The sequence below is a fragment of the Trachemys scripta genome, chromosome 11 (genome assembly GCF_013100865.1).
Source record: "Trachemys scripta elegans isolate TJP31775 chromosome 11, CAS_Tse_1.0, whole genome shotgun sequence".
Lineage (NCBI taxonomy): Eukaryota > Metazoa > Chordata > Testudines > Emydidae > Trachemys > Trachemys scripta.
In genome coordinates this window covers 10,959,016-10,986,253 of record NC_048308.1, presented here as the reverse complement: position 1 = coordinate 10,986,253, position 27,238 = coordinate 10,959,016, and the positions used below count along the sequence as shown (strand labels likewise).

At 44.7% G+C, this 27,238-nt stretch overlaps 1 protein-coding gene across 11 annotated transcripts in view; it reads right to left on the bottom strand.

The window, feature by feature from the left end:
• The window catches only part of KALRN (kalirin RhoGEF kinase), a 739,094-nt gene that overhangs the window by 26,130 nt on the left and 685,726 nt on the right, over nt 1–27,238 (bottom strand). For 9 of the 11 annotated variants that reach the window (XM_034786196.1, XM_034786193.1, XM_034786192.1 and 6 more), the window contains 2 exons: nt 24,204–24,442; nt 22,201–23,302 (listed from right to left, as the gene is read on the bottom strand). In XM_034786196.1, coding sequence (XP_034642087.1) covers nt 23,051–23,302; nt 24,204–24,442 — 491 coding nt within the window. In that variant the 3' untranslated portion in view covers nt 22,201–23,050. Of the gene's footprint in view, nt 1–18,502; nt 18,563–19,701; nt 19,826–22,200; nt 23,303–24,203; nt 24,443–27,238 lie in introns of those variants that run through there. The other 2 variants (XM_034786203.1, XM_034786199.1) reach the window with 2 other exon arrangements.

The following is a 27,238-nucleotide window of genomic DNA, read 5'->3' as shown; positions in this document are numbered from 1 at the left end:
TGTAAAACACTGTACCAGCACCATGTACACACCCATATCCTATTTCTCTACTTAAACATCTTTACATGCATTTATCTAGGTGCCAGTCTGGGTGATATCAGTGCATTGAAGGTCTGATGCAAAGCGTAGTGATGCTGATGGAGTCTATCCATTGCTATCCTGGGACCATTCAGGCCTTAAGAACAGAAGCAGTAATGTTTAAAGGTAACCATTTAAAAGCGAAGAGATTAATTCAACATTTTTTGGCTTACAAATAGCACAGAATGAGAAAAGTGCTAGAACATGCATATAGCACTGGAAGGTTTCAACCTTTGGGCTAAATTCTGCTGCTAATGCTTATCCATGCACGCCAGCAAACCTTCAGGTTGCAGCAGAGACACATGAGAGAAGTTGGTTGTGTGCCTGTGCCTCCTCCAGAAGATGTAAAAGACAGCACTCGTCAGGCCCCCTTCAATTTTCACCATGGAAAGGTGTAACTGCAAGTGGTAAGAGGGAAATGGAGATGGCCTCCAGGTACATATACACCCACTCCTGCAGCTGACCAGAGCATGCTCTTATACGTCAAAGCTCTTCATGCATTATCTTCTTTTCTTAGCAAAAGGAGAATGCAGGAGGGGACCAGGCTCAGGCCCGGCCTCAGGCAAAATAGGGACACATACCGACACAAGTTTTGCTGCATATATATTTCCATTTGGGATGTGGGTTACCTGACTTCCTAGCATTGGCCAGAATTTGGTCTTTCATGGTAGATCTGATAGAAAGCCAAGATGTATCATAGTGGAGGAGATCATTGATCCATACAGGCCAGTACTGTACATGTAGTATTCATGAAATGGTCAGTAATTGACACTTGGGAACAAAGCCCCCAATACATTTCCTAATAATGCACCTAACCAACTAGAATTCTGTACATAGGGGACATCTTCTTGACACCCTGACATTCTGGGAATAATGGAGATCCCATCTTTTTGTTCTCGGAAGCTTATAAAGAATTAAACCATTTTCTTCATCCAAGAAGTCTTTCAGGATTGTTTTTCCAAACCTAGTATTGACTTTAACGTGAAAGAATCTGTGTAAATAATAATGGATCTCAAATATATTCTGCATAAAAATTATTAATCTCCCCAAGATATTGGAGAACTTTGTCATCCCTTCTGACAGTAATGACCACTAGTGGATGACATGAACACTCTAAACATGTAATTGGAATCAGATGTGGACAGCTGCTCATTTAAATTCAAGTGCTTTGTCTTCACACAGTTAAGAAAGAAATAGACAGAAAAGCGAAGGAAACATTCCGAATGTTCCTGTAGGAAATGTCTGAGGAGCAGTTCCTCTCTGAAAAATAACTATGGCTCCTTTCTCCCTCGACAGATCTGCTGACTTTAGTGACCAGACTATAGAGTTTCTTCCCTCCTGGCCTGGGTGCGGGAGCTAGGATTCTATTCCTTCTTGCGTATCATCACCTGCATTGTTAATTGAGGACTAGTCTTCACTACAGCGCTAAATTGATGCCGCTGTGATTGATGCAGCAGCGTTGATTTAGCGGGTCTGGTGAAGACATGATAAGTCGATGGGAGAACACTCTCCCGTTGACTTCAGTACTCCACCTCAAAGAGAGGCGGAAACTACGTCGATGGGAGAGCGTCTCGTGTCAACAGAGCACGGTGTAGACACTGCTGCAAGTTGATGTAAGTTATGTCAACTTAAGTTACGTAATTTACATAACTTAACTAACGTAACTTACAACGTTAGTGTAGACAAGGCCCGAGTTACATGTGTGCAAACCCACAGATGCATAACATGGCAAAGGGAACCTTTAGTACGGGCAACAATGCATGAGACAGTATAGAATCCAGCTTGACTTTCTCATCCTAGGTGGAGTTTGCAGGCATTTCAGCTGGGGAGGGGGAGGGGGAAGGAAACCAAGCATCTCTGCTTGTGAAGAGAGAAGATTTGATCAGAAAATCACTGAGACAATGGGGCCATTTTAAAAGTAGCTGTTCAGAGCAGAAGCACATCTTAGGACAAGTATTGAAGAATGCCCCTGCAAAGAACCCAGGATCCTAAGCATGTGCTCAATAACCGCACACCAGGCTGAAGGGAGGCAACCCAGAAGAAAGGAGGATCATGCCAGATGATCCCTTTCCACATTACCGCCAGCCAGCCATCCTACCACCTGAAGGGCCTGATCCAAAGGAACCAAGATCTTCAGATTTGGCCCTAGCTCTGCATTTTAGGTTCTGTACAGGCAGAGACGGGGAAAGCTAGAATGCAGCTAATCATCAGGGGTTTCCTCTCTGGAGTCGTATGTTATGCAGCTAGTTACTGTGTGGATTAATACCGATTCCTGGATCATCATTAATTTACATACATGCTAGTTCATTCTCTCTCACATGCATACACACACTCTGTCTCCTGCTCTGACACAGGGGCAGAGGAGGTGAGACCTGCCCTTGTGATTAAGTGCTTCTCTCATTAATAGGAAACGGAAAAGGAATTGGAGTAAGTTTCATGGTAAGACACTAGGAGCTGGACATTGCGGACACTTACTGATGTTTATGTAAATGAGAAATGAATATCTATCAAATATGCAGGTCTGGGCATTAACTGATTTGCACTAAGGCCCAGCATTCTGGACTTTTTAGCTTAACCAATATACACAACCTCAGAACTGAAGTTAGAATCAATGTGTAAGTGAACTCCATACCCCCCCCCGCTCCAGAACTTTAAACCAGAACATCCGCCCTGCAATCACCCATTAAAGTGCCTTTTATATTAAACTGATTTCTGCCTTTATTGGATGGGGGAGCAAGAGAATGAACTGCTGTTAACACGTCACATTGAGTTCCTAGATGTAATAGCTGTATCTATTAATGAAACATTTAAGATGTCTCAGATATTAAAGCAATGACTGTAATAAAAATATCTATTAATAAATAATGCTACCTTCTTTAATAACTTGTGAGACATGATGCATTTGCAATAATGGCCTTACAAAGTATTTTATATTTTAGTACCCAGAAAGAAAATTACTATAGTTAGATAATGTTGAATGAGTCTATAGATAAAATTTCTATTGTCTTTCAATAAGACTTAACCTAAGACTGCCTAAGTCTCTCCTGAAAAATTGGCCTTTTGAAATTCATATCCTTTATGTGTAAGTTATTACATGACTGCAATTTAGAAAAATGTGATATTAGACCAAAAAAGAACATTTTTGCAAATAAATCCTTAATTCAAAGTGTTCCCCATGTGATTCAGCTACTGGTTTCAGTATGTCAGTTAATAAATCATAATATACTTCACTCTCTAATGTCTTACAAAAGGAGAGGGAATATCACTATCCTTTTTGTACAAAGCAGGGAAATGGAGGCATAGGAAGGTTAAACTACTTGCTCAGATGCAAAGAATGAGTCCGTGACAAAACCTGATATAGAATCCAGATCCCCCAACTTACCATCCAGATCCCCATTCCCTGCACTTTGCTGTCTCTATTTCCAAAAAGATTTATATTCCCAGCTTGTGTGTGGGCAGCAGATGGTGATTAGAATTTAATCAGCTCCTATCTGTGCATGACAGAATAGGTCTACACTGCAATCGGGGTGTGAGATTGCAACTTGTGTAGACATATCTGAGCTAGAAAACCTTGTGGCAGCACAGGCTTCAGCACGGCCTGTGCAAGCCGGCCTGGCCCCCTTAATAATTATTTGGGCAGCTAGCTCTCGCTGAAGTCCGGGCTGCCGTGGCATCACTGCTTCAGTACCTGAGCTGTGTGCATGAACTGCAATCAGACCCACGATTGCAGTGTAGACATACTGTAAGCTAAACCAACTTCTGTGGAATCAAGTGTTTTCTTCAAGCCACCAAACAGACTTATAACTTTTTGTCATCATAGCAGCGGTACATAAAACATCTTGGGCCAGATCCTCTGCTGATATAAGCTGACATAGAACCATTGAATTATTTGTGCTGGAATGGTGTCCCTATCCCCTGTTTGTCAGAGGGTGGAGATGGATGGCAGGAGAGAGATCACTTGATCATTACCTGTTAGGTTCACTCCCTCTGGGACATCTGGCATTGGTCACTGTCAGAAGATAGGATACTGGGCTGGATGGAACTTTGGCCTGACCCAGTATGGCCATTCTTAATCTGCCCTGTTAGCTTTGGGCAAGCTTATGTGAATCTTTTCAAAACTGTTTCATCCCTGTATGTTGGGTATTCTGCCTGATCAGGAAGCTTGTCATGTTTCCCTGAAAGTCTCTGAGACAATGGCTTGCACAAAAGACAGGAGGGCTCTTAAACTGTTTTAATTCACTTCTATAATCCTCCCTAATAGGGTAAATATGGTCTGCTCTATTTTGAGGATTTAAAATTCCCTACCTTTCCATAGACTATACAAACTCCCAACTCCATATACATCCCCACACCTGCCCTTTTAACATTAGCCAGCTTTGGTCTGCTCCAGGGTTTCTGGTTGTAGACTGAACAGGGCCACAGGTTCCTTGAACTTAAGAAGATCCTTCAACGTTGAAGTCATGTGACAAACCTAAAGGAAGTGTTATGGTTTAGGACTCAGTTAATCCCTCCTGGCTTCTTTTAGTCAGCGTATCAGATAATCCATTTATTTCCAGCATGCGCAGAGAGAGATGAGAAACTAGGGCAACTGCCATTCTGAAGTTTGCTCCCTCTGCTGACAACAAGAAGATGATGGCAAAATACAAACTCTAGCATACAGAGAAGAAAGGGTCTCTGGGAAGTATTTCCCATGAACTCTGCACCCTGATAAGAGTATAATCAGTAATTGAGAGCTGGATTCACACAGGCTGGTGAAATGGCAGTGCACAGCTGGACTAGCCCCACCACGACATTTCACTAACCAAACATGCTCGAAAGCTAAGTTCTGAGCCAAAATGTCCCTGGAGCTGCCATGTTGATGTAGTGCAAATCTATCAGTGTAACAATACAAAGGTATTTATATAGCATCCCTCACACCCATCTATCAGATTGCTGATTAACCAGAATAGAGGATCATCCCCATACATGGAATGACCAACAGGTGCAAGGTCTGGGGAGGAAACATCTTTAAGGATTCCCTTGTAGAGGCCCCAGATGCCAACCTATCACAAGGACGAGTATGCCCCAATCCCCATTACCCTTTGGATTTTAGAGGACCTGTTGGAGAAACAAGGCCGGCTACACTGAGACCTGTGCCTCTGTTGCAAGTCCCTGTGCCTGAAAGCATAGTCAGCAACTCCCAGGGTGCTCCTGGGCTCAAGCACCCACAGAAAAACAAACAAACCAGGAGGCGCTCAGCACCCACAGCTGTTGGGCAGGGCCCTGGAGCTGGCTGGCTGCCGATCAGCTGTTTGTTGGCTGGCAGGAGGCACTGTGCGGGGGAAGAGGGGCACGGGAGGAGGAGAAGAGCCAGCACCAGGTAAGCAGGTGTTGGGGGAGGAGGTGGAGAGGAGCAAGCAAAGGGCAGGGGGTGGGGCTGGAGCAGGTGGAGTGAAGGCAGGGCCTCAAGGCAGAGCCAGGGTAAAGTACCCGCCTGGAAAAATAAAAGTCAGCGCCTATGTCTGGCAGCATCTCTCCATGGCTGCCCATGGCCAGGACTGTCCGGGGGGCCAAAAGCTGTGTGGTTGGAAAGGGGGGGTGGGGGTTACTTGAGAGAGAACACAGCCAGTTGCAGGCTGTTCATTTTCACAGGTTATCTGTGAATTGAGGGGGAAGATGATGTGCAGACCTCTGCCCAGCCCTACTCTGTGCTGCATGCCCCTGCTGCTATCCCAGTTAGTCTCTAGCCCCTTCCCAGCATGCAGCCTTCCAAGTACACCCACCCTGGGTTCCCCAAGAGGAGGGGAATGGCAGCGCAAAGACAACTGACCACAGTCCCCTTCTGTGTGAATCTTAGGGAGACTATGTACAGCTCTAGGGGTATAATGCTATCATAAGAACGGCCATAGTGGGTCAGATCAAAGGTCCATCTGTGCCAATATCCTGTCCTCTGACAGTGGCCAATGCCAGGTGCCCCAGAGGGAATGAACAGAACAGGGAATCATCAAGTGATCCATTCCCTGGTGCCCATTCCCAGCTTCTGGCAAACAGAAGCTAGGGGCCCCAGTCCTGCCCATAGTGGCCAATAGCCATTGATGGACCTATCCTCCATGAACTTATCTAGTTCTTTTTTGAACCCTGTTCTAGTCAATATATATCCCTTTACCTTGTGCGAGAAGGCGATAGAAGGCTGTGAAGGCAGAGGGAAGCTATACACACACACACACACACACACACTTTTACTTCTGTCGGTTAGCAGAACAGGCTCATCCCAGGCAGGGCCGGCCTTAGCAAGAGTGGGGCCCGAGTCCTGGGGGCGGGGCTTGCCGGTGGCCCCGCCCCCAGGAATCGGGCCCCGCTCGGGCCGGAGCTGCCCGGGGCCCGAGCCGGAGCCACTTGGGGCCCGGGCTGGAGGTGCTCGGCCGGGGCCGGAGCCGTAGGGAAGCAGGGGAGGGGGAGGAACAGGGGGCGGAGCATTCAGGGGAGGGGAGGAGGGGGAAGTGAGCTGGGGGCGGAGTGGACAGCTGCGGGGCCCTCTTAGGCGCGGGGCCCACTTCAGCCGAATCGGCCTAAAGCCGGCCCTGATCCCAGGGGCAAGGCCAGGGAGTTGGGGCTCTAGTCTGAAGATTTATGGAGATGGGGCCAGGAACCCTTCACTGTACATTGCTTCATCTTGGCAAAGCCTTAGGGCCATGCTTGCAGGAGTTTAAATATAAACACTGCCAGTACTAATATCTCCTTTACCTGCCACTCCCCTCTGACGGGAATGGCTGGGGTACCTCAGCTAAGAGACCAACAGCAAAAAAAAGATCTAGTTAGAGTCTATATAATTTAAGCAGGAAACTAAGCAAAGATGTGAAAATAGGAGTAAGATACTCAGCCAGGTGAATGCCCATAAAGATCCAAGCTGCTTACATTTTAATCTGCATCCTAAATACAGTGTCAGTGGGGCTCCTAAAAATCAGACTGGCAACGTGATATTAAGATGACCAGAGCATTTATCCAACACTCTGTTCTGCTGAGCCTAGCACAGTTTCATAAGTGACAAAGAGAAGCATTAATAGTGGACCTCATATACATAACTAGGCTGAGGGTGGTTTGACACACAAACTATGTAAACTGTATTTACAGATTAGAATGTTATTGAACAGAATTATTAGGGTGGAAGCATCACTTAGCAATGACTGATGGCCAATAAACTGGGTTTCTGTTTTGTTTCAATTCAGCCACATAAAGTGGTCATGCCTCCATTGCCAAATGCCCGATAAACCAGTGAGCAAAGTAGAAACTGAAATAGGATTCAGGTGGAACAGGAAACTATAAAAATTGATAGAAGGGCAGATTACATTTCCTTATAATTAAACTATGTAGGCGCATGTAGCTAGCAAAGAAAAGTGGCCCCCAAGGGACACAGCAAGCAAAGGAAACAATCTGACAAGAGTTTATTGGCTTCCTGAGATGGTCAGGGAATGGCATGCTAATCTTGATTTTTTTTTTTTTTTTTTTTTAAACTTTCCATAACACCCGACTGAAACTGATTCAGTGAATATCATGACCTAGTATGGAGAATGCTGCCGTGAGGTCTAACGAGACTAAAGTGTGACAGAAGCTGCCCCTGCTGCCATTAGTGAACTATTACATACCCTTACACTTGCTGTCTACACCCTACGCTCTGAATCCGCACTGGAATTTTCCAAATTGAACAAAATGAATGAGATGAATATGCAGTCAACTCTTCTCATTTTTCTCCAGGAGCTCTGATAATGAGCACAGGGCCAAAAATGTCAGTGGTTATGCAAGCAAGCGTCTTTAGACGATGGGACTGACCAGGTTCACCCTCCGTAACAAACAGGATCAATCCCTTTGGCCACATACTTAACTTTCCAGCAACTGTGTGTCTTTGTGCAACAAATGCTATAGGTGTAGAGAAATAGTAATAATTTAGGGTTTAATGTTAGTCTTTAGCCAAGCATTACAAAAGCCTATGACAGCACCTAATAAGATATTGGACAACAGTTATTCACCTTTTTTGCAACTAAAATCAGGTTAAGGTACAAGGCTGCCTGCGGTATGAATACTTTGCACAGTAGCTGGCATATTTGCAGCAGTAAGGCAGTCCATTCCCCGCAACGTGCCTTTGAACATCCTGAGATCCTAGCAAGTGCTTATATTTTTTGTCTGCACAAGCCCTGGACGCTTCTTTGTAGTTTGCTGGTGTGAAAGAAAGTCAAAATGCCTCATTTCTTTTCCAGAAAGCTCAACAGCTTTCAGGTGGCTTGTCCATTTATTCAAGGATTTGATTCCCCTCCTGAAGAACACTTCATTATGTACTGTGAACTGTAAAGCTCTCCTAGGAGGATGGCTATAGGATCTCATGCAGCACTCACATAACTACTGTGCAGAAGGGTCAAGCAGAAGCTCAAATCCGTACAACCCAACATTCCAGTACTATAGTAATGAACTTTGCCAGTCATCTTTTTCAAACTGATTACAAAGTCAGAATGTAAAAGCCTTCATAATAGGAGTCATTCTTCATTTCAACAGTAGAGGGCAGGTTTTACTCTAGGACAGGCAGGCCAGTGTTTGCAAACTATTCACTGTTCTCTTCCTTGTCCAACAGATTAAAAAGAAAAACAAACACTATAATTTGCAAATGAGGGTTGCAGAATCCAGTGTCAACATGTTTCTTGTTTCTTTATTTTTAATTTAAGAAAAATGTATTCATGATCCTTGGAAAAGCAAAAGATTTAAGTAGGATTCCTTCATAATCATTACTAGCTTTCGGGGGGGGGGGGGGGGGACAAAAAACAAAAAAATTAATCCACAGCAAAACCAGAACTCCTCTGATCAAAGCAGAGCTAATGTTTCCTTATGACACTTTCAAAAATCTCCCAAAAGGCTGTCACTTGTTATGAAGAAAAGCACTGACACAGTATTAAAAGATTGAAGACACCATCATAGCAAAACTGGCACGGTCACAGTGAATGTCTGATTTAAAAAAAAAAAAAAAAAAAGCTGACGTGAAAGATGCTTGGGCAATTGAACCAAGATCCCTAGACATTATCCCCTGGGTAGAGAAGTGCCTGGAAGGGGCTGGACGCATAGGCTCTAACTACTCAAGAAGCCACAGGAAATCTTTGACTTTTTCCTAGGGCATCCATCACTGCATGCAGTATCTACCCAACTTGATGGTCTTATTGCCAGGACCCAACAAAATGTAGCTTTAGATCAGGCCTTCTGACTTGAGGAGGTACATTCGTTTGACAATGGGAAGGAGCATGACTAGGATTTGCTTTGTTAACTTAAATGACACTTTTCAAGGACTCTGTCCATGAAAACTATAAAGACTTGTCAGTCATGTTCTTTCCCCTATTGTTCAAAGCACAAGTGTTGGATGTGAATAGCGGCCATACGATTCAAAGGAAACCATCAGTCTCAAGGGGTGTGTGTCTGCCCATTGGTGTGCAATGAACTATAGGCATGCGGACAAAGGGATATATCCCTTTCCTAATGGTAGGTTACATTCTCCCATCACATTGCTAACAGGTGAACACGCACAGCTCTTATTTGATGAAACAATACCACCAAGTGTCTACAGTTGTTCCACAATGGGGAACTAGAGGGAGAAGAAGCCATCTCAGTTCACCCCAGGCTCATCATTCTTTGTCCATATACCTTGTGCATGTGGATAAACAGAGTATACAACATCACAGAATACACTTCCTATTCAAAGTATTGTTAAATGAGCAATGTTAATATTATGGGTAAGGAGTTCTACAGGGTCAGCGTATCACTGTTTAGATCAAAGGAAACAGAATAATGAAGCTATAGATATTTAAAGGGTTAATCTCAAACCCTGTGTGCCCTAAATTTGCTCTCATAATACATATATATTAGTTGCAAAGTCTATGCAAATTTCCCCACTAGCCCACACAAAAGCAAATGCTTCCAATGCTCCAGGTTTTTTTGTTTTTGTTGTTAGTTTTTTAAACTTTGCCTCTGTTAACAGACTTGAAAATTGAAAGCCACATAAGATCTGGCTAGCACTGCTAAAGTGGCTGGACAGGTGCTGTGAATGACTCATGATCCTCCTGTGCTGGGAGTTCAAGGCAACAATATTTTAAAATTGCTCAAAAGGATTTTACATATTGCTTTCCAAGTGCCAAGCCTGGCACAGCAATTCTACTAATTCACAATCCTCACAGAAAGGTGGACCACTATCAGCATTTGACAGATGGTGCAGAGAGATGAAGTGACTCGCCCAAGGTTATAATAGTAGCCACTGACTCCTTCCCTGCAGTGATATGGATCACGTGTAACCCTAATCAAATGACTGGAGCCACACTAAACCAGAGGCATTTACACCATGAAATAAACAGTGCGGTGGCAGAGGGCCCCCATAGACAGGGCCCCCCCCAAAATGCAGGACAAATCTCACCTGACAACCTGCCCCGGAGTCCCGGCCCGTGGCAAAGCAGGGCTCAGACAGGCAGGCTGCCTGCATTCCGTGGCCCCCACGCTGCTCCTGGAAGTGGCTGGCTGCTGGCATGTGGGTCCACGTGCTGCCCCCGCCCGAAGCAGCGCACAGAGACCCAGTGCCCCCTCCCTTCCCCCCCCCCCAAGGGGTGTGCAGAGACATACCAGCAGCAGCAGGGCTAAGGCGGCTCCCTGCCTGTGCTGCCTGCCTTCCTCCATGCCGCTCCTGTAAGCGAGCAGCATGTCCCTGCGGGAGGTCTCTGCATTGCTCCCACCCTGAGCGCCAACTCCGCAGCTCCCATTGGTCTGGAATAGTGTCCAATGGGAGCTGTGGGGGCGGTGCTTGCACACAACAGTGCGCAGACACCCCTGCCTAGGAGCTGTTACCAGAGGGGCGTGCTGGTCGCTTTGGGAGCCATGTGCCCAGGGTAAGTGCCGTCCCCCTGACCCCTCCCACATGCTAACCCTGTGCCCCAGCCCAGAGCCTGCACCTAGCACCTCAAGTCCCTACCAGAGCCCAACCCCTGCACCCCAACCCCCTGCCCCCATCAAGGTACCTCACTTTATTTTCATTTACTTCCTATTACTTATAGTATAGTAGGAGGAGGAAGAAAAAAAAAAAAGAATGAAAACTCAGGGGAAAATGAGAGAATGTTCTTTTTCTTGGCTGGGTCCCAACAGGGAGGGGGACCAAAAATGAAGCTGCTCGCAGCCCCACTAACTCTAAACCAACCACTGCTATAAAGATCGGCCTCTTACCAGCATTCCTATGTGTAAGATTTTTATTTGAAAGGCCACACACTAGCAGAGCCAGGTTTAGAATTTGTGACTTCCTGATTCCTAACTCTGTGTTCATGCTTCCCGGCCATCTTGTCGTCAGAGAAACAATTTACTTTGCTAACAGTTAGTGAGGCATACTATAAAAATCTGAACAAAAGCAGAGATGCTAAGGCTTATCTTAGTTATGCAAATACTTTCTGAGGTGTCTAGATCATGTCTCTATGGCCGAGTGAAATCCCCCAGCTTCTAGAAATGGTAACAAAAGAAGAGAGGATATGGCTGTATTTCTGCCAAGTCTAAATGAGAACCAATCAGTGATCCCATTCCCCTCCTGCACCCAAGCAGTCTTGCATAGGGTTTGAGATGAGTTATAAAAAGCTCTTGTGGTCCTGCTTACGTACTTTTCTTAGCCCCGAGTGTAGCTCTTCTGAGCAGTGCAAAACTATAGCTACCCTACATTTTCAGAACGATGGCTGCAGTAGCATTGTCAGTGGAGTTTCCACGAAAGAAGAAGAAAACCAATCAGGTCGCAAGAGGACTGCCTTTTCATTTCCTAAACATCTCTCTCATCACAAGGAGATTAGATGGGCCTTTTCCTCTCGATGGCACTGGGGTGAGTCTGGCCCAAATGGGCAGTGGTTTGGTAAGCAACTTAGGATTTATTGGACTCTGTCCTCTCATTGTCTCAGGTGTCCACTCCACCAAAACAATTCTCCCACTTGGGAGCCTTGGTGACAGATGAGACCAAGACATGAATGAGCTTGGAGAATGAGACTCTCTCACAGAGATGGTCCCTCCATATTAGGGTTTAGCGGGCAGGATGGTGGAGGAAGAAGATGGCTATACAAGAAGCAAGGCAATCCTATGGACAAGAGACTTCATGCACCCCCTCTTCCCTATACCCATGATCTAGAAACTAGTCTCAGGGAAAGAATAGTGGATTTAAGAAAACCTTTATATTCTGGTTTGTATTGCCATATAGCAGTGTTTAATTTACTGGCAGCTAAGATTGCCAATCTTGGTTGGACTATTCCTGGAGGTTTCAATCACACGATCTTTAATTAAAGATTAATCTTTCATTCCTGGAGACTCCAGGACAATCCTGGAGGGTTGGCAACCCTACTGGCAACCTAGAGCCGGTTGTCCTTGCTCTGCTTCTCCTAGGTTGTTTTTGTGAGATGGTATTTTAAGGGCCTGGCTCAGCACCAAACAGTTTTGCTCTTGCATTGATCTGAATTTATTACAGGCTAATGAGACCTTTGTGAATTAGAGAGCGAGTAATAGTATTTTTAGCTACAGGAAATTAATGGCAAGCTGGGAAGTACAGGGGATTGGGCCTCCAGGTGCAACCAAGTCACATGTTGCAGACTGACAATTTACTGTATAACCACCACCTGCCCCCCAGAGCAGGGAGTAGAACACAGGTCTGCAAACTATGGCCCATGGGCCAGATCTGACCCATAGGATTGTCCCCCAGGGCACCACAGGCCCCTTGCCGTTTTCAGCAGCGGCTGGCCCAATGTCCCTGTGGCTCCCGGGCCCTTGCCTCCAGGCACCGTCCCCCACAACCCCCATTGGCTGGGAATGGGGAACCGCGGCCAATGGGAACTTCGGGGGAGCACACAGAGACCCCTCCGCCCTCCCCTCCCCCCAGGGGCTGCAGCACTTCTGGAAGCAGCGCAGGGCCAGGGCCAGGGCCAGGGCCAGGGTGCCTGCCCTGGTGCATGCTGCTGACACCCCGGAGGCCGAACCCCTCCTGCACCCCATCCCCCCACTCCCTGCCCTAAGCCCCCTGCCCGCACTGTGCACCCCTCCTGCACCCTAACTCCCTGCCCTGAGCCCCCTCCTACACCCCAACCCCCTTCCCTTCCCCAATCCCTTGCCGAGCCCCTTCCTGCACACCGCCCCCCTCCCACACAGCCTCTCGCACCCTGGCCCTGCATACAATTTCCCCATCCAGATGTGGCCCTCAGCCCAAGAAGTTTGCCCACCCCGGAGTAGAACCTTAGGCTCTCTCCTCTAGACACCCAGACATTGATTACTTGAGCTAAGGGAGAACACCTTGTGTGGCAGGAAGGTCCTTGTGACAGGGCATACAAACCCCACACCAGTAACCCCTTCTTTAATAGCTACTCTGCCTCCACAGCCCCACCCCACCATACCAGCAAAGCATGCCTGGCTTGGAGGAGGAGCTCAGAAGGGGAGCAGGCCAGTTTAGCAGTCTGCAGAGGAGCTGACCTACATTCTGAGCTCCTGGGAAGGAGCTTCTGAGGCCTGAGCCCTGACTGCAGTGTGACCCAACTCAAAAGGCAATGGGAGACTTGGGAGGTGTAGAAGGTCTGAGAATCTTATTTCTACTTAAGGTGATGTCATCTTCACTTTACTTATGGGAACAGAGAGGATGGTAGGAACTGATCCAGGGAGGCAGGAGTACAGCACTTTGGCAGCGCAGGATGTAGCTATCTACACTGGGGCCTTGATTCGAACCCTGTAGGAAGGGTGGGGCCATGTTCCCCTACCAACCCCTAAAGGGTACCAAAGGAAGAAGTGGACCCCTGATATGGGGAGTCTAGGGGAGAGAAGGCCCTGAAGGACAAGATCTCAATCCAGGGGAAGACCCAGCGACCCTTACCTAACCCAGAGGGCTACCCCCTTGTTGGACATCATATACCCTGAAAGGCATGACCTGACTGGACAGCTGATTCACAGAAAGGCCAGATCACTGTGATATCAGCAGTTGTCAGCAGGGCCACCAGGAGAGAAGAGGATCTGCCACACCCCACCAGCCCACCGGGGGTATCTGTGGTAAGTGAGCCCTTTCATTGTTGGTGGACAGTGCAGGCCACTCATCCCAACTTTGCTAAAAGCATTTGGGTAGACAATGCCAGGTGGGGCTACTGGAAAGATGGACGTGGAGAAACTGTTCAAATGGCTGACATAACCGGTAGGAGCAGGCTATGCAATGACAATACCAGCTGTTGCAACAGATGACTGCCTAGCAAGCAGCAACAAGCAGCCCTCCAGTTACAACAGCAGCAGCTTGGAAGAGAACGGGCTGCACAGCAACAGGGGCAACAGCAGTACCTTGTCTAACAGACCTTGGATGCTCACAGTGTTGTGGCCTCTGGGGACTAATTCCCTCCCAGGAACCCCAAGCTCATCTTCACTCCCCACGATCCCAGTGAAACTCAACAATGAGACCAGAGGAAGGCTACCAGGTTTTTCTAGTTACGTTTGAATGAGTGGTGACAGCTGCCTCTCTCACATCGGGCCATTTTGCTGGCCCCATAATTTAAGGAATCCATCTCAGGCTGCCTACAAGGGACTCGACTTAGTGGCCACACAGGATTATTTGCGAGTCAAGGCTGCCATTTTGTATTAGGTTTTGTATGTAATATCCAGCATCACTTTTGCAAAGAAATTTATCCACAGGGTGGCCCTGCCCCAGGTGGTAGCCCAGAAGTTAAGGGACCACTGTTGGTACTGGCTACAGCCCAAGAAAGGTGGCGGAGCTAGTCTTAGTAGAACAATTCACCCAGATACTGACCTTTGACCTTTAAGAAGATCTCCAACCTGAGCAAAAACCCTGATATAACATTTAGTTGAGTCTTTATCCTCTGTATTTTCAGCTCTACCTGGACAAATCCACTTGACCTACCACTACACAACTACTGAATAAGAACAGATACAAGAGACCCTTTTCTTGGAAAAATATGAGAAGCTGTCAGGAGGAATTACAAGCAATATTAGACATGAGTGTAGAAGCGCCATTGTGCTGGTACCAAAACCAGATGGCATGATATGCTTCTATATTAACTTTAGAAAGGTTAATGCAATATCAAAATTTGATGCATACCCAATGCCCAGGATGGACAAGCTACTAGAATGCCTCATAACAGCCAAATATATCACCACCCTGGATTTGATAAAAGGGTATTGGTAGAGCCCTTTGACACCTATATTCTGGGGGAGGCGGGGGGGGGAAGGAGGGAGGGGAGAAAGGATGGAGACAGCCTTTACCACTTTGTTCAGCCTTTACCAGTTCCACACTGCACTATTTGGCCTCCATGGGGTAGCAGTGACATTTGAACAAGTACTTTATGGACCAAGTACTTCGACCACATGGACAGTACACAGCAGCACCTCAATATCATCTATTGGCAGAACTGGGGCAACGCCATATGACAGGTCACTGCCATGCTGCAGGCCCTCAAAGATGTAGGACTCACGGTGAACCTGGCTAAATGCAAGATGGGGAAATAAGAGGTCATGTATCTGGGTTATACTGTAGGGACAGGCCAATTGCAGCTGTTAGTCACAAAGATACAAGCCTTAATGCCTTGCTCCAGACAACATGAAGCAGGTGCAATGCTTCTTGGGATTGGTAGGGTATTATAAGCAATTTGTTCTAGAATTCACCCTGATTGCAGCCCCCGCTCATGGACCTTATCAAGGACAGTTGTCCCCAAAAGATTATCTGGTCAGGAGTCTGTGATGCAACAGATCACCTCTACTAAGAATGGTACTCCTTAACCTGGATTTTTCAAAACCCTTAATCATGCCAGCAGACGCTTCAGAAGCAGGAGTCTGAGCAGTTAGGCAGAGAAGAATGCCCAGTCCTCTGCATAAAAGTCAAAAGAGGTTTCCCCCAGGAAGAAATTTATTCAGTCATTGGAAGGAGGCTTGGCTGTGAAGTGGGCTATGGCTGCCTCCAAAAATAGTATCTAAGGGAACATTTATTTAAGTGACTGATCAAGCTCCATGAAAGACACCAATCCTCCAAGAGTGCTACAACCATACAACTTTGAGGTATTCCATCCACCAAAGGTGGAGCAGCCCAGCAAAATGCATATTCTCCTCCTTCCCCCTGAAGAGGGTCAAGAACCATTTGTTGAGGACAGTACCCTGGGCCCTGTTTTGATGGGGGAAGGTATGTGACAGGGCAAACAAACTCTGCAACAGTAAAGGAAGGGGTTAAGCAGCTGCTCTGGGCCCAGGTAGTCCTATCCTGCCACACCTGCAAAGTGTGCCTGGCTTGAAGCAGGCGGTCAAAAGGGGAGCAAGCCAGCTCAGGTAGCAGACCACGGAGGTCAACAGGACTATATTCTGAGCTCCTGAGGCTTGACTGTAGTGTGGCTAAACTCAAAGGGAAGAGGAGTGGGAGTTGAAGATTTGAGACTTTGATTTCCCCTTATTTGAGATCTTCACTTTACTTGTTGGAACAGTGATCTAGGGAGGAGCTGTATAGCACTTTGGCAGTGCAGGACAAAGCTACCTACACTGAGCCCTGGATTAGAACCCAGTGGAGGGAGTGGGAGCAGGTTCCTTTAACTCCTCAGGGGTCCACTTCTGCCTTTGGAACCCCTTATATGGGGAGTCTATAGAAGAGAAAACCCTGAAACCTGAATGAGAAGACCCTGAGACCTCAACCCAGGGGTAGACCTAGAGGGCTATGCTCACTGGTGGACTTTACAGGCCCAAAAGGGGCAGACACAAAATGCATGACCTAGCTGGAAGGCTGACACAGAAAGGCCAGATCATCACAGGATCTGGGCAGCTGTAAACAGGGAAGCCAGGAGAGAAGAGGTCCTGTCATGCCCCATGGGTAGCACCTGGGCTTAGTGAGCCCCATCACCATCTCCTGTCCTTTCTCTGGGCCTGTTAAGAACTTTACCTTCCCAGAGTATATTACGTTAGCAGGTTGAACCATTTTGTGGAAATAGTCCAATTTGACTGAAGTTCTGATGAAACACAGGCAGGGTTACCTCTGAAGCCTGCTTAGTTTCCTGCCAACCTGCTTGGCCGCCCGCCCCCCCCCCCCCCCCGCAGTTTGGTCTACAGCTGAAATCCATACTTGTCTTGTCAACAGTTAGTGTTTTGTGTTTTTTCTTGCCCCTAAACTAACCCTCACAGCATCTGTGATAGGTAATGTTTGTACAGCTCTTAAAATGTAAAGCACATACTATTAAAGTGCAATTTAACCTGAATGATAACTACTGTATAGCTTTAGACTACTTTTGAAATCATACAAGTAAAGATTTTCTTTAGGCTACATTCCTCCAATAAGTATCTGTTTGATGAAGCCACTTTAATGAAAATAGAGTTCCTGGTCAGGTGAGGGGACAGATTTGACCAGACCGGTCTCAATTTCTCTCAGATTCTTACCTTTTCCTTCATACAAAAGGAACAGAATGGCCTAATGGAAAATATACTTGATTGGAGGCCAGATATTGGAGTTCTAATCCTGGCTTTCCCAGTGACATGCTGCCACACACTGGGCAAATCACATGTCTGCTTCCTTACCTGGTCTTGTCTATTTTGACTGTAAACTCTTTGGGGGCAGGGACAGTCTCCTGGAAGGTTTGTATAGTTCTTGATACAGTGCGGCTGTTAATCTGTATGACAGCAACAGCTATTTCTTAAGGTCTAGAGAGTTCTTAAACTCTGGGTTGATTTTCCTCTGACATGGGTGTGCATCAGGGATATTGCCACTCAAGTTAATGGAGTTACATTAGAATAAAACTAGTGTAAGGACATCAGATGAGGTCTGCTTATCAACCTAAGTCTTCCCTGAAATAAAGGCCAGTTTAGTGCAGTTAGTTTTAGCACTGCCGTCTAACAGCAGTGCACCTTTTAGACTTCCACGCAACTGTAGCTTCCTGTTTAAAAAAAAGCCTACTTGCTGCAAGAAAGACCAAATTTAATCTTAACTTTTAATGTTGCTCCAGCACTTAAAAACAATACTTAAGCATCAATCTAGTCTGTCAGTACAATAGCATAGGCTAGTGTTAGAAATCACTATGGCCAAGCTAGAGCAGTTCAACCTAAAAGCCACCATTGAGTAGTATAAAATGGAAATAGAGCAGCACTTATCGACAATTGTGTCTGACCCTTTCAGTCAGAGAGGTCTCACCTGAGGAAAGCTAAATCAGAGGCATCTTCAAGAGAAACCAAATAAGCCTCCAGGCCAGTAGTCTCACATGGCTTACCACCTCCTTTTCCTCCCAACACTTGCCCAAACTCCAAGTAGGTTCTCAACGAAACAGAGCTGGCAGTTTGTGTATGTTACACTGAATTTAAGTGTATATCCATGTACTGTATGGACACAAGCATTTAAAAAAAATCCCCAGAAGAATGGTACATATTCTCTGGGGGGAGGGGGGGGGAATATCACAATGGTTGTTTCTACCTCCATGCTAGTATTGGGGTCAAGGTCATCACACTCGGATTCCTCGGAGCTGTTGGTCTCCTTGTTTGGCAGCATGAAGAGGAAGAAAGAAGAGAAAGGTTAGAACAGAGATTGGTTAGGCTGTGTGAGCAGCAGCAGACTTGCTAGCAGCATGGAAATGTGTACTGGTAAAGGAAATGCTTTAAAAAACAAAGTCAGCATAGGTAGCAACATGCTTTTGCAAATGGAGAGGTAACAATCTTGCGACAGTTGTTTAGGTAATAAAAATAGCAAAGGACGCAATAGAATGAAGAGTTTGTCTGCCAAGTTATACCAGCTACTTCTTTGGGTCTGGATTCTTTGCTACCTTACATCTTCTGTAGCTTTTTTCTCTGTGCAAACCTGGGTTTTGTTTGTTGCATAACATTTTACTATGAGAATTTGCTTGTCCTTGTTGGGAGAAACAAGCCCCATATAGGTGCCGAGGAGGCTCCTTTATCATCTTTTACAGGTATTTGTGCTCTGAATTGGAAAATAGTCATGGAACCATAGCAGAAGATGGATCTTAAGCCATAGTTAATCTTTCCCATACTAAAATACATCCTCCTACCATTCCCCACCCCCATACACACCAGGATCTAGGCTGGTCCTATGGGACAAGGGAGTGGTTGAGGACACTCCCCCAAACACTTGGCTGTGACCCCAAAGTTGAAAACCCCATTAGCTTAAGACAGAAGATGAAATCCTGGCCCTATTGGAGTGAGTGGCAAAACTCCTATGGATTTCAGTGGTGCCAGGATTTCACTCAGTAGCTTTCACACAGGCTGTTGCCTCACTATCTGGTATGATGGAGCTCCAAGTTTAGCCAGGGTAAAGCGAGCAGAAAAACAAAACCAAACCCACTCCCGCCCACATTTTGCATTTCATCCATTGTGCACATATATTTAATCTTATCAATATTTTATATAAAATGAGAAATACTTACTTGCAGTTCCGATGACAGGAAAAACAAACACACACAAAAACAAAAAACCCACCAACACAAAGGCTGCATTTTATTTTGCATGCAAAATCCTGTTAGCATGGGAACTACCAAAAAATTATAGATAAACAAAAATCAAAACACGTCACCCCCCACCTCTCCTGAGAGAGGATGGCAGAGGGGGTGAGGAGGATGGGAAGCAGGAGAGTGGCCCACAGCTTTGGATGGCCTTACTCACTTTAACAGAGACTTTGTTGCCCAGAATATCCTTGGATTTACGTGGCCCATTGGATTCATTTTTGCCACTGCTCTCCTTTTCCGCCCGCTTTCTCATGCGCAGGGTATGCCATGAACATGACTTCCTGTTGTACCAAAAAATGCACCAATCAAACGGCAGATCATGGCAGGGAAGGAAGGATGTGGAAAGGGGACCAGCAGCCACATTTGTGAGTACTGCAATTCCCTAGAAAGTGAAAGCCACCAGGAATGCATCTATTTCAGTTTCAGCATTAACATTTATTTGAAAACAATTTCAATAGTTTACCAGCAGATGATGCGCCACATTTGCTGTTTTAATACATTTAGTAGAAAGCCAGTTCCCTAGATAAATAGGGAACTGGGCTGTGCCAACTTCAGCTAATCTGTCATCAGGCTTCAGGGACTTCAGTAAGAAACATTTGCGACAAATGCAAGCGCTAAAAGCGTCAATTCAATTTAAATCTTGTCAATTCAAGCAGTGAAACTGATGCAAATGTGATGGGAATGGGTCTTAATGGACTGATTTGATACAACAAGTACAAGAGTTCAGAAGTTCAAGGTGGATCCTTGAGTGTTGCTAAGACCATGAAAAGCTAAAAAACCAAGTAGTAACTAGGTCATTAGATTTCCAAGAGAAGTTGTTTCCCAGAACTACAAGCTTTGCTATATTTCTTGGGGCCAAGAATTTCCTGTTCGTTTAACATGGTTGCATTTTGTCAATCCAATTGTCTGACAGTAATCAAATCTATAACTTGTTGACTAAACAGAGCACGGAATTAGTGATTTCCATGTCCAACCCCTATGTACTGTCCCCATGACCTTATCCTTTGAAGAAAAAAAAAAAAAAAAAGGGTCATGTCACCCTTTATAAGAAAAATGCTATGGAGACAAGAGAAAAGTCACAGATCAGAACAGACCTCAAATTAAGAAAAAAAATCAGTTTAAAAATGGATTTAATTTACTTTCACAGCAGAAAGTTTACCACTTGCAGGGTTTGTGTTTATTTTTTAATATTCACCTAAAGCAGCAAGTTCTCAAGAACAGCAGTGGAATGAGCTGGGACCCAGGTCAGAAGCATTCTGCTACATCTGCCCACCTTTAAGGCATGCAAATTTGATTTGCATGTTTGAAGCCAATGTTTGGCTCATGTCACATCTACAGTACCTTGACATTTTATAAAGAAAGTTGCATGTAATCCAACGATAACCTGTGATGCCAATCAAATATATGACATGTTAGGATCTTAAACTCCAGAAACAGTAGACATTCTGTATTCCAATTCTAAAGTGCTTGTGTTCATTATGCTTTAGCATCCGATTAGAATGGTACAGTAGGTCACATCAAGATTAAAACGATAGACCTCTAACAGCTGTACACACCAGCACAAGACTAAACTGGTTTATGTTAACTGAAACTATATCCACAACCAGTTTTAGAGTGTCCACACTACAGCAACACAAACAAGGTCACCTGCACTGTGTCTTTGAGAACTAGTTATGGGCATTCACATTGGGCACCAGAAAGGAGCATCATTATATAAACTGCTCACATCTGTAAAATTTGGCTGAAAAATCTTAGGACAATATTCTTGCATGTGATATTTTGGCACCTCTAGGTGAGATTCAAATTGGATATGCAAAGCAATGTGGAGTTATCCAAACACTGCAGAACTCACAGAATTCAAGTTTAAGTTTTCTGTGAAGATAGGGATTAGTCAGTGGTGGGTTGATAGGTTTCTCTCCCCTTACCTCCAACTGGCTGAACTATCACCAGATCAAACAGAGTAGGGTGTGAACACTGTACCGTTATTGCTTTAGCGTGATTTATAGACAGACTAGTCAGACTAAGTCATTCCACCCCACTTTTAAATCCCATACTACATGGTAACATGAGAGAGCTGTAGACCACACCCACAGTTGGCCATGTGTTTGTTTTATAGGACACACATTAGAGTGTTCAGGCAAGCAACTATTTTTTCTAGAGTATGAAGAGAATATTTGTGAGATATAAATCTCAAAAAGGAAGAAAAAAGGTGCAACATGTGCTTCATTCACTACAGTTTTGGTTTAGTTTCTTTGCAGAAATCATTGCAGAGTATGACTGCACTGGAAGCTTCGATTTGACATTATTTATTGGGAAATCTAATGCTGTTGACAAGACAAATATAACAGCACCCAATTCCACACCAGTGCTGGAGAAGAATGCCATCAAGTCTCTAGCTACTGGAGAGATGCTAAATAATTCCTTAGCTTGAGTATATATTTCATACATGTTTTGACCAGGAGCATTGTTCTACAGGATCAATACAGGTAAACCCAATATCACGTGACACCTAACACTGAGCAGAATTTTTTTTAAAAAGGCTTCGCCCCCCCCCCCCCCCACTTCAAATCTACACCTTGAGGCACTCATGTGAGAAGATTTAGCATCCATCATGCTAATAAATTTTAGATATTAAAAGAAAACAGGTATTACTAAACAGGGTTGTACCTTCTGCATTTAATACCAAAAAACCACTCTCTTGCATTTAGTCATTTCAGATTGACAAATTTCTAAAAAAATCAGAAAAAAATATTCACACATTTGTTAAATAAGCAACAAAACATTGTAACAAAAAAACAAAAGGGTCAAACTAGTCCTTTTTAACCTCATTAAAACATGCTCATGGTGAAAATTTATTTTACATATTTAAAATAGTACATTTAAAATTATTAGTTACATTACAGGTACAATGATGAACATTGCGACTATCCATTATATTGCACAACCTGACTTCATCAATATGGGTTTCTTTAAATAGTGCAAAATACTTTATACAGGAATGTACTTAGAAGGGGGTCTTGCCAACAAAAAATATTTTACAAAAGTTACCGTGAACAGAAAAATGTCAAAATAAAAGATACAAGCTGTACAAAGAAATTGCCATAGACAACAAAAATCTCTCCTCCTTGAGAAGCAGGCCTAAGTCCATCACAAGGCCTGATTTTTTGCTAGAAGCTGTTATAACCAATATATATATTAGTAACTTAATACAACATAAATACAAGTCCAGTCCAATCAGGTCCATGTTGGTGTAAAATGGATCAACGTAAAACATGCCTTTAAACTGCCTATGGTTTTAAATTCTTTACAAAGTATAAACAAAAAACCACAAACAAAAATAACCAAAACCCGAACTATCCAACATGGATGCCCCATGCTGTGGATTGAGTATTCAAAGTTTGTTCCAATGGCACTGTAGATAAAAAAAATCAGCAGGAATTCCCTACCATTTTTTTTGTTTTTCCTCAAAAATCCACACACTGCTCCCAGGGAAGCCAACATGGCACTTACTTGATGCTTCCGTCGCTATTATCTGTAGTGGATTTAGTGAGGGGAGCCAAGATATTGCCTGGAATCCATCCTTCAGCAGCTGGGGAGTGGTCGTTCGCAGGCTGGTACACCAGGAACATATTTTGCTGGTTGATGGCAAGGATTTGAACCACCTCGCCCTGATTCACGCAGATCTCATTCTCCTTCAGTGCATAGTAATCTTTGATTACCACCATGGAAGAGGTCCCATTGCACCCTCCCAAGTCACTCTGTGAAGGGGACAACAGAAATTGTTAGAAAGTGTGTGTTGCTGGGGAATAGGTGAGTTACCTCTTTTAGGAGCAGCCAGGACAAAGTTTTCAGACTAGTAAAGAAAGGGTGGTGGTGGTGTTAAAAATCCTTAAATAACTAAATTTACATCAGAAGAAAAATCTATAATTAAGAGTTTGAAGTTATCTAGTAATCCAAATACCCTGGGAATTAAAGCCAAAGTCCTGTTTCATATCATAATTCGCATTTGGTTCAATGGGAATGTTGTTCTAGGAGTTCTAAAAAAAGACTTATTTGCATTTTATTGTAGCAAAACAATTGTATACCAGGATGTGGGGAAAAGAGCAGTGAAAGCTGATGTCTGAATAGGAAATCAACACACAATGGCAGGTACACATTACACAGTAATTGGACTTGCAACAACAGCTTTCGGTCCCTGTCAAGGCTGCATTTGAATCAGTGGCGATTTGGTGGCCTATGTGAACTGAGTTCATGGTCTCAGCTCTGTTTGCAATAGTAAACATCAAAGAGAAAACCCTATCTCCACACCTGGCACTCAGCCTCAGAGAGGACAGCACAGAGCTGATCTCCAAGTCAGGGTGCTGGGCATATTGTTCTAAGATTGAGATGGAAGGTTTCATGGCAGCTGCCTGTGCTGTAAACAGGGAAATTCAGTCACCAGGGTTGTGAAAACTCCACTTTCATGAGTCTTAAGTTTGCTTACAGTTGTTTGTAAGTGTTTTAAGTTCTACACATCTTTGAGCTTTAAACCACCTATTCTGTTGTGCCACTGGTTTGGCAAGCTGGTTTCTACTGACCTGATTAGTTCATAATTTCATGGATATTCCAGGATACAAAGAAAGCTAGGCTTGAGTATAATGATGAGCGGAGATAAAGTACCTTGCTTTGTTCGTATTTGTCCCCAGGCTGGTGGTGTTCATACCCTGCACTGCCATTGGAGGTAGATATCTTCAGGGGTGGCAGAGATGGGTTACGGCTTGTAGCCTTTGAAGGCTTCTCAGACCCTACTGGAACAGAAGAATAAGGTCTGCTGTTGGGCTGAGACACCCTACTAGCTTGTGGCCTCATTACTGCAGAGGTACTCTCTTTGCGTTGATACTCTATGGGCGACTGTAGTGCTGCAGGAGAGGAAGAGAATTAGGTGTACCGCTGCTTGTGACACAGTGTAACCTGATGTGCAGTACATGACTTGCATGAGGTCATTTCAATAAATGGATATTGCTTTCAAAGTAAGCCCAAGGGATACTCAACTGCATCATAAATGGAAGAGCACATTTACATTTCGATATCTTGAGACCACCTCACAGTACAGTATATAATGATTCAACACAAGGCTCCTCTTACTGCTATGATGGAGTTGCTTGTCTAATGCTACAGCATGCTGAAAACTTAACCCTTCAACAGAAAAACACGTTCACATTTTATTTCAAGCAGCACATATATCAGAATGATTCAATGTTCCCTTATAGGTACAAATGACAAAACCTAAGTATGTAGTGTGTATTTATTCAAGTACTTGACACCCAGGCCGCTAAGAGTTACTGGCCCCCGTTATACTCAGAAAACCACCTACTCACATAACCCACTTGTATAGACAAGAAACCATGGCTACCAAATTATCACCAAATGTAGTTTACTCTGGACCTGGTTACATCTTTGTGTAGAACCACAGAATTAGAAGTGACTGCAAGGGTCATCTAGTCTCACCCCCTGCCAAAGTGCAGGATTTGTAGATCGTCTATAACTATTTTGGTGTAGGGCAGTTCCTGGAAGCTATTAACTAGGCAATTGGTGTTGATGGCATCAGAATGTTAACCTCAGTTGGTCATTCATCTCCAGAAGATGCCCTGTACCAAGATTATAAGAAACCCAAAATAGTGAGTCTGGGAGTAGGAGAAAGTGTTTGGCTGTGGAGAGATTTGAAAGGAAAGGGTAGGAAATAGGGGTGTATATTTGAGCTGGTGTGGAGCAGAGGAGAATGGGGTTTTCTGAGGTGGTGGGGAGAAAGGTTGGGTTGGCAGGTTTGAGGATAGGAGTCAACGATAAATGAAGGTGTAGGTGGGGAACCTGTCAGGTTAGAGGTAGTTTGGAGGTTGAGAAGTGGAACTGGAGAAATGTAAAGAGGTTGCAGTTTTCTCAGCCTCTTTCATTGTAAAGTATCCCTGTTTTTCATTCCCCTTCTCCCTTCAGAAGGGAAGAGGGCACCCTTTTTCTTCTGACTTCATCACCCCTCCCCCCAAATAGGGTCTTTTCCACTTGAAGAGTTGATCAGCCTACAGGAGCTGATAAGAGGTCCTCTGACAACTTGTATCTAGAGCCCCACATAGTAGAATTAGGCACCAGGTATCACTGTGAGCTGGTCAAAGTTTAGGGGCAGACTTTGAGCTTGCAAATCTTTCTATACGGACTGCAATTATTCAGAAGAGGGAAGAGGGGAAGAGTCACCAGGATCAAAGACTAGAAATCCTTAAGTGTATGGATTTGGTGTTTGTGTGTCATGCAGCTTCAATGGCTCTGGACAGATCATTAACAGAGAATCAGTACTCTGTACACATTGGTCAGACTGTAAACTAAATGGAATGCAGAGAGACTAATTCAGCAATGAGAAAATGCAAGAAAGTGTCACAGATCAAATTAATCCAATCAAGAAATCACAACAGAAGCATCCCTCCTAACACTGAGGAGATGAAAAAACCTCACAAGGGATAGACACTGACTCCAGCATTTTTACTAAAAATAGGGGAGGGGAGAAAGGATTCAATAACTAAGGAATAATTTAATTCCAAAAATAAGTCTCAGATATCTTCCTTTCCTCTGCACACACTTTACATTTGAGAGAGAGACCGACCAGTTTCTGCACCCGCTCTCTGCATTAGTTTGACTGAATTGATGGTGAGCTGACCTTTGGAGTGGCTGCAGTCCAAAAGGGGAACCAGACCCATATAGAAGTAGAGATTAGACAATTCAGCTAACCAAACCCTTCAGGTGCCAGATGCATGCAATGCTCTGCACTCTCCCAGGAGCACAGCATCAAATGTTTAGGACATTCAGATTTCTGAGGCAAATTGTGGTTTTACAAACACCTTTGAGTGGACACTATTCTAAGCTCTTGTTTCAGAGCCTGACAGCCTCTCCATATTAGGGGTGCAAGCTGAAGGCCAGGCTACCATTCTGGAGTGAGTGGATTCTGATTATGGCCTCTGAGTGCTACTATATTTACAATGTTGAGTGCAGTTAACAGGCATCAGGACACATGACCTTGAAAAAGCAAGGAAGTTTTGTGAGGCTTTCACCACAGATGATATGTCCCAGCAGTGTGCTGCTGGGGGTGGGGTGGGGGGAGGAGAGGAGAGAGAGATTTGGCTCCCTGGGATAAAACCTGCCTCTGAACCTGATTAACGCACTGTACCAACCATATACTTTAGCAGGAAGTCAAGTGCTGCCAGAGTCAGACCCTACTAGCCACAGTTGTTCCTGGGCCAGCCAAGAATTCCATGGAACCATTAACACAGCATGGAACTGTATAAACTTTTCTGGACAATTTAAAAGGTCTGAGGATTATGGTGGCATTAGATGCTTTCCCCCATTCCCCTACACTGGTCACCTAGATTCTCCCCATCACAATGCAGTCCCTGAACTAGGTAGAGAGATCACTGCATGCGGTGGTACTATACAAGCACATGAGTCTTTCCTCTGCAAGAAAAAAGGGAAGATCAATATATTAAGGATCCCTCTATATGTGACTCTCAGAGGATGTGGCCTGGCCTTGGGCCAACAACTACTTAAAGATGGGCAGCCTGGATTAAGCTTTCTGTTTGAGATTTTTCCTTATGAACCTGAAGGTGATCAGTGTTTTTCAGCAGAAGACAACATTTGAACATTGTAGATTCTGGTTAATGCAGAAGACACTGTCC